The sequence below is a fragment of the Nomia melanderi genome, chromosome 13, assembly GCF_051020985.1.
Source record: "Nomia melanderi isolate GNS246 chromosome 13, iyNomMela1, whole genome shotgun sequence".
NCBI lineage: Eukaryota > Metazoa > Arthropoda > Insecta > Hymenoptera > Halictidae > Nomia > Nomia melanderi.
Genome location: NC_135011.1, coordinates 9,627,744 through 9,638,919, shown reverse-complemented (window position 1 = coordinate 9,638,919; position 11,176 = coordinate 9,627,744). Strand labels below are relative to the sequence as shown.

The 11,176-nt window shown below is 34.4% G+C and overlaps 2 protein-coding genes across 5 annotated transcripts; one reads left to right on the top strand and one right to left on the bottom strand.

The window, feature by feature from the left end:
• Positions 1-216: 216 nt before the first annotated feature.
• LOC116425657 (F-box only protein 9) lies at positions 217-3,678 on the top strand. Of its 4 annotated transcripts, none has more exons than XM_076373147.1 (8): positions 217-316; positions 386-712; positions 940-1,155; positions 1,231-1,530; positions 1,629-1,792; positions 1,863-2,054; positions 2,130-2,355; positions 2,431-3,678. In XM_076373147.1, the coding sequence occupies exons 2-8, from the start codon at positions 710-712 to the stop codon at positions 2,650-2,652; spliced, it is 1,323 nt and encodes a 440-aa protein (XP_076229262.1). In that variant the 5' UTR covers positions 217-316; positions 386-709; the 3' UTR covers positions 2,653-3,678. The 4 variants fall into 4 exon arrangements, with proteins under 4 accessions (XP_076229262.1, XP_076229259.1, XP_076229261.1 ...); XM_076373144.1 differs by having other exon boundaries at positions 1,839-2,054; XM_076373146.1 differs by lacking the exon at positions 217-316 and having other exon boundaries at positions 445-460; positions 541-712; positions 1,839-2,054.
• Positions 3,679-3,720: 42 nt separating this feature from the next.
• Positions 3,721-7,541, bottom strand: LOC116425658 (progestin and adipoQ receptor family member 4). The gene is made up of 5 exons (XM_031973671.2): positions 6,966-7,541; positions 4,853-5,077; positions 4,656-4,759; positions 4,443-4,580; positions 3,721-4,312 (listed from the first exon to the last, which is right to left on the bottom strand). The coding sequence occupies exons 1-5, from the start codon at positions 7,189-7,191 to the stop codon at positions 4,085-4,087; spliced, it is 921 nt and encodes a 306-aa protein (XP_031829531.1). The 5' UTR covers positions 7,192-7,541; the 3' UTR covers positions 3,721-4,084.
• Positions 7,542-11,176: the final 3,635 nt, after the last annotated feature.

Sequence of the window (11,176 nt, the reverse complement as noted above, 5' to 3'; positions counted from 1 at the left end):
AATTCATTTATTCTGAAAAAGAGTTTACATAATACACAATATTAACATGCTGGCAGATGAACATCAATTAGAAATTAGATATTAAAATACTTTAAGTGACATTATATAATCAAGTTAAATGGAAAAGCTAATACAGTAATAGTAATTTAAATTATCAAATGATCAAAACATGTGATCCACAGTTTTTATCACAATAAAATGTTACTTATCTACATGCTGACGTAACGGAAAAGAGAAAAATAGATCATATACATAACTCTGTAGACTTTTGATGTTAACATACGCGATTGATCACATGTGTAATGCGATGAAGCATGTAAGTGTTGCAATAAAATTTGTATAATTATTTTTATTTGCTTTGAATATATCGAAGTTTTTTGTACAGGATATGAATTTTTATTTTATAATAATCATCAGATGATCAGAAATTCGTTGTTAAAATTACCATTCTAATTATAATGTAAGTAGCAGTTACTTTTGTAACGTATTAATTTTTGGGAGAACAAGCATTTGAAATTATTGCATCAGCTGAAAATATAGGAAACTAATCTATAAACACCAGTATGAGCCTTAACTGAATCGCAGAAGTGCGAAAACCATGGCGGCGGTTCTGTTGGCGAAGTTGCACTTTCGTTGTGTCGTACGTTTTTCCGACCGAGAGTACAAGCGCTGAAGATATTGCACCATAAAAGTTGAATCGGGAACAAGAATGGTATGTAAAGTAATAAAACCAATAACTGTCGTTCTACTGTTATCAAATAAACCATTCATTACGTCAACATAACCTCAGCTGAAGATGATACAACGTCATCGTTTTGATCATTTTTTAGCGTAATATATTAATAGTTTGTAACATTTATTTTAATTTTTTATTTGTTCGTATAAATTTTCTTTGGACGATTAAACAGTTTGCTATCTTTTTTGTTGTTGTAATAACAGAGTCAAACCAGTCAATCTGGTAAATCGGATGACGATGGAGAAGATCAAGAAGGTTCTTCTTTTTCGGAAACCAAAATTGAGGATGCCTTAACATCTTTCCGAGAGCAATGGCAACGTGAACTAGTTTTGTCACCAAGACCGGACACATCTAAAGCTCTTCCTTCAAAAGCAGTTGAAATTAATGTGGATTATGAGGATGAGACCATTGAAGAAAAAGTAGAATAATCACTGTCATGTGCTTATAAGATAAATCCAATGTAAAAATGACAATAATACAATTTTATATTTTAGGCAAAAAGTCTGTTTTTGACAGGAATTGAGTATGAGCAAAACAGGAAATTTTATGAAGCAATTCAATTTTACAAACGTGCTGTACAATTGGTTCCTGATATTGAGTTTCGATTATATGAATCAACAAAAATGAAACCCATTGATGACAACCTTGAAAATTTAGATAATGATTCAAACAGTGTTGATAATAATGATGAAAATCATAATGAAGAAGATGAGGAGGAAAGTGATCTATTTTTCAAGCTATGCAAAATTGTAAACCGCAATAAATGTGTTTGTTTTCCTAAGTTTGAACAAAATGTTGGTACTTCTTATTTTTAATAAATCAGTTATTACTTCAGTTATATTATTCAATATTTAAGTATTATTATGCTATTTATATTTGTTCTTCATTTTAGACAACACATATTTCTGCCTTGCCTATGGAAATAATGCTATATATTTTGAGATGGGTGGTATCTTCAGAGCTTGATATGAGGTCTTTGGAAATGTTCTCAAGGGTATGCCGTGGATTTTACATATCTGCGAGAGATACAGAGATCTGGAGACTTGCTTGTGTTAGGTAAATTATAAGCATTTCTTATTGTGTCTAATAACGTATTAATTAGTTATGCTGTTAACAAATTATATAGAGCGTGGGGTGTGAATTGTGGAACTTATATTCCAAAATACCAATCATGGAGAGAAATGTACTTACAGCGGCCTAGACTGAGATATAATGGATGTTACATTAGCAAGACCAGTTATATTCGTCATGGTGAAAATAGTTTCCAAGATCAATTTTATAGACCTTGGCATTTGGTGGAATACTTCAGGTACCTAAGGTATGTGTGAATATAATCTGCTACACTTATAGTTGTGAACTTCAAATTCTCATGTTAAATTTTTTCAATAAACAGATTTTTCCCTGAAGGTAAAGTCTTAATGTTAACTTCAACTGATGACGCACAAACATGTGTAAACTCTTTAAGAAGTCGCGCACCGCGAAATCCGGCTGTGCTTATTGGCCATTATAGATTACATGTTAATTATGTTACCGTAGTGCTCAAGAAACAAGAGGCTAAAGCATCTACTACTTACAGAAAAAAGAAAAAGGAGCCTCTAGATGAACACACATTTCACATTGTAAGTACTAATATTTATGACATTTCTTTGAAATGAAATAAATATTTAAAAAAAATTTTCGTGATTTCTTAATAGGAATTTGAAATTAAAGAACATTTTAAACGGACTAATTCTCTTTTAAAATGGTTGAGTTATACTATATTTACAAAATATGGGAATGGACAAGAAGTAAGAACTTGTTTGAAAGAACCATCTATGAAGGAATGGAGGGTGTCATCTATTGGTGGACGATATCCTCCTCTTAAATTTAGCAGGGTCAAGAGTTATACTCAAGAAAGCGAAGCTCCTTTGCAATAATATAATTGCACAGCAACGGTACAATAATGGAGTAAAGATTTGAAAGAAGACTAATTTCTACAGGTTAGCGTTACTTGTACAAATTTCTTTTGATGTATATTGCAAACATATGAAGTAGTTAACATATATAAATACTTTTTAAGTTATAATTATGTACATTAAATTAAAATAAGGAAATATTTATTTTTAATTTCATATTCTAGTATTTTTTTAGGTAACTTTTATTCAGATACTATACAATTATCACATTACAGTTGTCACATAAATTTAATGTAGGCATTACAGATAAATAACGAATATAATATATTATTTTAATATGCACTTCTTAAGTGCCTTACGTGCTTTCAAAATAGGTGCTTGTAATTCAGAAATTGTTTGCGTATTTTATTTATAATGATTATCAGCCACAGTTTTCATATTACTAAGGTTGATAATTAATGATATTAACATTGTTAGTTTCCTAATAATATTTAATTTTGTTCAAACTTTAATCTACCGAAACTATAATCTATTTGATGAATAGAACCGCAAAAATATAAAGAATTATAGGGATATAATCTATTGGTCGTTATTTATTAAAACAAGATAGTAGAAAGGCGTTACTTTTTGCAGCTCAATTTCTATTCTATTAATTTCGTATAGATTTCTGCTTAGAACATACCCATTTAGTCGACGTATATGGAAAAAACAAAAATATGAGTATTACATTAATCAAATGTAAACTACTTATTTCATAATTATAAAAATTTTAGTAAACTACAAATTATCCGTTGATCTCTTTCTAATGTAATGTATAAATTCCTAACAACTCTATATGAGTAACAAAGTTAGGTACGAATAATTATGCAGCACGGAATTAAATGAATTCGAATAAATAGTTTGGAACAGTTTTATTCATCTAGATGTAATACTGACATTGTGAAGCGATTTACTGGATTGAGAGAATGATTGCTTGGGAACACATCGTGTACATTGCTGTGAATGTCTATTATAATTACAATAATAAACGTATTTTTGATGTGCTTATTCCTTCTAAATTATTTTACGCAGGCATATCACTTCTTTCATTGCTTCTATCAACGTAATTGTTTACACCTCATAATAAATCTCTGGAATATCGCCAGAAACTTAATCTGGCACATGAATTTATATCATTCACGATATGATACGTTCGATTTTGTACTAATGGTTGTACTTAGACTGTTCCACGCATTATAAAAGTCGCGTACGCGTACTTTTTATGGTATGAAAATTTGGTACATCTTATGTACATATCTTTCATTTATTGTACAGGTGTACTTTAAAAAGATCTTGCCATTCTGCTATAAAGCATTTCTGGTCTCTGATTGTGAGACACCTGCACGAGTAGTCGCTGGTTTGTTGTTAGGCTCAAATTTATCACAGATTGCAGTGAATGGTATTCACGATTCAATCACAGTTCATCATGCTTCGCCGAAACGAAGCTCGTTCCATTGCACATCGACGATTCAGACATCCAAGCGAGATCCTGCAGAGTGGCTGCGTGCATGGAGCACACTGCTAAAACAACCAACACATGCATCAAATTGTGAGAATTCAATGCAAAGTCTAACTTGCCAGGAATCCATTTTTCAGGAATGCGCATTGCTCCAATAGTTGCTCCCACGACAGATATCAAGTCCTAAAAAGTGATTCCTTTAAAATCTTTAGAAATGGACATCCTTTTGTAATGAAATTCTTGATCCTTATTAAAATTCTTGTTTTCAAAAGTGTCACATTTTCCATTACTGCATGAATCATTCTCTAGTTACCTGTAGTATAATATGAAGTAATGCGTCTGGGGAACCTCCGCCAATACCAAAACATCGTAAAATCATTAGTAACATCCTCATGAGGAAAGGAGGTGCAAAGCATAATCTTCTCTCCCACGGAGAAAGCGCATGCATTGCCTGTAAAATAAATATAATAGTTACTAAAATTAAGTTATTGAATAAATCCAAGAAATAAAATTTAACCCAACTTACTTTAAGGAGTCCCCAAATACAAAGGGAACAATAGATGAAAATACAGCAGTACCAATAACTATCTGGTAGACAGTGAACTGATGCTGCCATCATAGGAATCGCTCCTAGAATAATTTAGACATTTCGTTATATTAATTATATTAATTACGTCCAGTTATTATATAATTTTCATCGTTCATTAGATAACTATACATTACCAAAACTTTGGCACAGCCATATGCCAATCATGTCTAGTTTCAACAGCTTTCTATAGAATACTTCATCGTAATTTAAGTTCATGAAAAGATGATAAATGAAAGAACCGACCCACGGACTAACGGCACCGATCAGGTGACACCATGATAATATTTCTGTGAAGGCACCTTGGGTGCTCCATGGAAGAAGTTGCGGTATCGTCAATAACATGTACAGGATAGCGAATCCTGTAAAAAAATATCCCACATTTATGCATATAAAAAATTATTTTCATAAAATTACATGTTTCTTCCTGATTCCGAAGATTTGAAGATTCCCTTAGATGCTTATATTTAAAATTTGAACGACAAAATATATCTGGCAACTGCCGTTAAATAGTCAAAAGTTTAATAATACCATCATAGTATAATACATTTAAAGAAGATTAATATTTCGAGCCATTACTTCTGGAAAGCTTTAATCTAACATATCTATATTATTCCTTATATTATAAAAATAATTTGTTATTTAGAAAATTGAAACAACTAGTAGCTTATTAATATTACTATATGTAATCCTTATGCAGTAAATGTTCGTTTTCCATATTGCGTATGAATAATAAGTGTACCTTACAAAAAATAAGTGATATCAGTTTTTTTCGTTTAACTATTTATACACGGACATAATCTTTGACCTAATAACATTTTATACCGTGCAAATATATGTGGGTCGATAAACGATGTCTTCCTCTCCTCTTTTATTGTCATACAATTTTGTCACGTCAAATGGAACGTTACATGCATACATGAAAAGCTGCATGTCAGATAAATAATTCATTAAACAAAGGTATGACACAATTTCCCGACATGAGAGTTCCCTCTGAAATTCTTTAAATTATTATTAGACATTAGTCTTGTCTGATATAATAGTCGTAAACTGTTCATTGTCTTTTTTAGCGAAACAAATGCTGAGATTCAGATAATATGATAGCAATGTTATCGCTGTCCCACATCAATGTTAAGAATAAATCCGTAAAGGATAATATAAGTACGGCTTCGGTTATCGATTTTTAACCATCCCGCAATGCGCTGATAGGAATATGATGATTTTTTGCGTAAGTTCACCTTGAATCGTGTAACCCAAGGGTAATCCATTTTTCCGCTTAATTCAATCAGAGCTAACGCCTCTCTGTCTTTCTCAATACCTTTAGGGAAGACTGCAAGAAAATTAGATAGGTTTACAATAGTCACTATCAACACGAATAATTTTTTTATTCGGACCCTTTATGTCTGTGAAATGACATATATTTGTTTGAATGCAATAAATTGGCTCATTCAATTTATTCTACTTGCAATTATTACATATACTTATTTCTAAAAAATGGTTCAAAGTTCGCGTATAGAAAAAAAGATACGATGTACGAAAATTTCATGACAATTTATAACATTCGTTAATAAAATGAGTGACAGAAATAAATTTTTCTATGTAAAAGCTATAAACCAAATGTATTTCAACTCTAGGCAAGTTCTACGAAAATTATTCTTATATTTTATTAATAACTTAGATTCCACCTGACATCAACTTCTAATGAACAAAAGTTTATACCTTAAACATAAAAGTTTTACAAATATTATTTTTATTCATCGATACTACGAAGCACATTAAAACAAATATATTTTAAATCGTTTCGTCCGAAACTTACTTTCCGTGAAGCACAGTGGCCGCAGTCAGTGTTTCTAGGGTTAAAATTAGAAGATTCAGAGCGTGAGGATAATCAAACTCTTCAAAGATTAACTAGCTACCTGATTTACCGCAAACCAGTGTCACTTTAAATAACCTTCTAGGTCAACTAGATAACTCGACCAACCAAAATCATCAATTTCCCATTGATCAATTTGCAACAATATCATCCATAATACAACAGCTGTGGAAATCATCGATCTGCTACAGCTGAATCAAACTCGAGCAGCGGCGCAAGGCCAAGTTCCTGACTCGGGGAACCCCCGTTGGACGCGACCCCCACAGTACACGCACTTCATCTTGTCTCCCAGAGAAACAAACTGCAGAGTGGGGATAATCTCTGAGCGACCTTGAGGGACCAACTGATTTTGGATCCGACTATGCTAGCGGGCTTACCATGCGTCATGATGTTGACGGTTTCATTGTGGATATAAAAGAGGCTGCCAAGGCATTGGCGGACGGTCATAAGCGGCCTGTACCCGGTGCGGATGTGGGGGTTGAACTGCAGGTGCTTTGGCATCTCGCTCCATTGTCGCAGCTGAGGAACACTCGGTTTCCCAGGTTGCGACGGCTGCTCGACCATCCTTCCGTTTTTGATGTCCTGGCTATCGAGCGAGTCCATGTTACCGATATCCTGGAGCGGAGAACCTGACGCCTCCGCATTCTGTTCGTCGTCCCGCAGCGACGTTGTGCAGCCTAAATAGTTCGTGAGGGGTGGTCGAAGTCACACGGGCACACGCGGGTGTAATGACAGCGCCTCCGAAAGCGGTGTCTCGGCTCTCGGCGACGGCGACGTCGTTACTGCATCAGTTTCGCACTCGATGGCTCCGTCCACCACCATCCGCGATTCCGACCTCTCTGACGGTGCCGTTACCACGGAAACCGCATCGATCCTTTTCATTGCCAGAGAAAACGCGCCCCTCGAATATGCGAGGTGCTCCCGCGGAACCCAGTCGCCGATCTACCCCCAGAAACGCTATCGTGACGCGCATCCACTTTTAGCGCTCGCGCTCTAACAATTTAGGGGATGACATTGTCTTTCTAGCCTCGCGGCGGGAAGTGAACTAGATGTTGATCATCTGCGAAACGGGGGAAGATGAGGAAGTTATCGGGGGTGAGACGCTTAACATTTTGCGGACCTGTGTCCAGACGGATTTGTCATTTAACCCTGTGCACTCGAGAGTATTTTTAACGATAAGGATCCATTATTCTTTCTTACGAAATATCGGTGATATTTTTTAGAATTTTGTATAAACTAAGACAAAATTATTTTATTTTGGCGTTCAATATGTTGATACATTATATAAAATTTAATACTGAATATCAAATTATATAATTTTACTGATTTGAATCAAATAGCGATTGAAAGTTGTTTCTCGACTGCAAAGGGTTAATTTTATATTAACAGTTGTGCATTTTAACAATTTTTATCGTAATTTCTTGTAGTATTGTAAAGTTGACATGTTTTCTACTGAATTGTGACAATTTTGGTATAAAAATCCAAAACGCTTCGGACCGCAAAGGGTTAACGTTCTTGATATCACTATCTCGTATTTATGATGACTATGATCGTATTTATATAATACGTTGTATTAACTTAGTGTAGAATTTCATTAAAAGTTGTAGAGTGAAATTAAGGACATCAACTATTTTTTCAATGGATACTTTGCGCTTAATAAACTATATATACAGCTATTACCAAAAGGAATGGTGGTATCGAACGCGTTAAACCGGGTCATCTTGATAACTTCCTTATCATCGTTGCAGAATATAATTTGTTCTCTAAATAGAAAATAAACCGGTGAAAATATCTTCATTGGAGAGAGATTTAAACCTCTTACTGTCTTAATACGTAACATTACATTATACAATTGAGGATGTTCTGAAATCGATCATTTTGTATTTGATTGATTTTTAATCATTCCTTCTTCAGCATGACTATCTTGACTCTATCAACCATATCCATACTCTAAGTTTTTTAAAATTAAAAGTTATCGAAATAGATATATGATACGATAATATGATAAAAACTTTTAAAAATCCTTAATAAATACTTCGTAGTATAAACCTCTGATTTCAATAAACTTAATTTTAAAACAACGTCGATTATATGCTATGAATAACAATTTCATATAACTTGAATCTCCTTAGGTTTTCCAATGTTTTCCGATGAGTTCCTCTTTATCGTTTGAGAACTTCTGCAGGTGCCTTTTATAGCATCGGTCAGGTTATTTAGAGAAAACGTGAGCCTTAATATTCACAGGAAAGGTTAATTAAAAGGATAGAATAGATTTCGTACTAATTTATTAATAAATTCCTTAACTTTGACTTTTACCATCTTGACATCCATTTAATCACAGCTAAATTCTACCATTTCATTCGAATACAAGAATTTGCCAGTATTTAAAAAATTGGCGCATAACATTACTGCATCAACTTAAAACTTTAACTAATTTACACATTAATTTGAAATACTTGAAACATCTCTATTATTTATTACAGTTTAAGATTTTACATTGAAACAGTTTCTGGACCCTTGCCACATAATATGTTACATGTTTACAATCAGTTATACAATGTTATGTTCACCACCTCAATTGGCTCCAAATTCAAATTTTCAATACATGAATGACGAACAATATTTTTAGGCTGCTCATTAGATCAAGTTTTAGATAAGATTCAAATCTTGGTTTAGGGCCAACATCGGACATGGTCTGAATACCACGTAAATCGAGAATGACGGCGCTATTATTCATCGACTCTAGATTGTTCACGGAGCGATTGCCCATTCTCGTCAAACGTCACTCACTGTCAACTTAAGGTGACCAGGAAGCGAGAGCAAAGGAGACCGGGAATTTCAAGTGACGTCGTGACTCCTGCTAGCTGCCGCCGCTAAAATAAGGACAGACGTTCGACTGTAATCAATGGACAGCTTCCAACTTGTAAGCTTACATAATTAATCAGTGAATCATCTTTCATCGCCTTCCATGCGTAAAGCAATCTATTTTCTTGTAAGAACCCTGTCCAGCAACGTGAACAGGTGGACGCGCGCAATGTAGTATAAACAATGCCCTTTGTTCATTAATTGAAACGAAATGGTTGCAATAATGTTGTCTCGTGTACATGGGGTTAGTTAGCAGCGAGACAGCGCAAGCGCTACAGAGTACCGCACGTTACTTGCACCAGCTCCTCTTCGTGAGCTGTGACTATCCGGATAAAATGGGCGCAGGTTTTGTACAGTGTCTGTTATTTCGTTACGCCGCTCGAAGTGCATCTATCTTAATTTATGCGTTAAAGGGCCGGGGCAACAACCTTAACCTTCAACAGCAGGTACGTCGAGTCAGTGCAACGTGGAATCGAGTTCGGTCACTTTCAATCTCATTGATCCTATTAATCCTTTGATTGCAATTTTCCCTCCTCCCTAACGCCATTAGCGCAGGTCCAGTCATATCACGTGGTCTTCCATACGGGGTAATAACGGTCGTATCGAATTATTGACGTGACCTGAACCTGAAGATACCACTTGCCTGGTACCGAAGGACCGGTGTACCTTTGATGATTGAAAAATTTAGTGTCACGGTATAATTTTATTTTTCCTTTTTTTTGGTGTTTTTAAATGTTTATGAAATTTCTTGGTGAAGTTAGATTCGGATGGACACGGGCGTGCAATCGTGATGTAATCGAGTGATCGAATTGTTTGCAGCAATCGCACAAAAAATTATGGACATTTGGTGCAGATTTGACCCCTTCCATCACGATGAAATGCTACGGCCAGATACAGACTAAATTGATGACGTTCGATTCGACAACACAGGTAAGCAGATTTTTGACTGGTGTCTTTTCAATTTTCGCGGCTACTGTATGTTTTGCCCGTTTTCTGTTGCTTGTACGTCAAAACTTTTACCGATAACGATGTAGTTACCCTGTCTGGTGTACTCGTGGTGTGGTGCCACCTAGGATAATGTGTACAGAGGTCATCAACTGGCCACTCGGAGTTTGCATGTTTATCTTGGAACCTCGTGAACATTACAATTGATATTATTGTTAGTTAAAGTGAGAGTATGTTTTGGAATTTAGTGACTCTTATAAAATGCGGCGTCGTGCGAATAATAAGTAATTTGATTTGGGGACAGGTACGTAACATTTCTGTGACAAATAAAATATGATGTAGTTGACGCTCCGGATTAAGCACTAATATCGTTTTGTAAATCATATCACGGAAGAGAATCGTGATTTGAACATATTGCGGCGTTTCATGGACAATTATTTAATATCGTACAATGATATTTTCATTCATTTCACGCATCTATATTGTGATCTTCCTTTGTGCCATTAACAAACGAGGTTATCGGATACACAACATACTTACCTATCGCCAATGGGGTATGACTGAATTGTAGACATTTATTTCTTTTCCGACACTGAATTGACAATAATATTTAACATTTATGTTGCAAATACAATATATCAATTTTTCTATTTTATCATATATAATTGTTATGCTATATATAATTTACACTGTAAACTTAAAAGTATAAAGTAAATTCAATAATTTGATTATTAAATAAAAAATATCATAATTGAGATGTTAGTGTGTTAGGTGTATA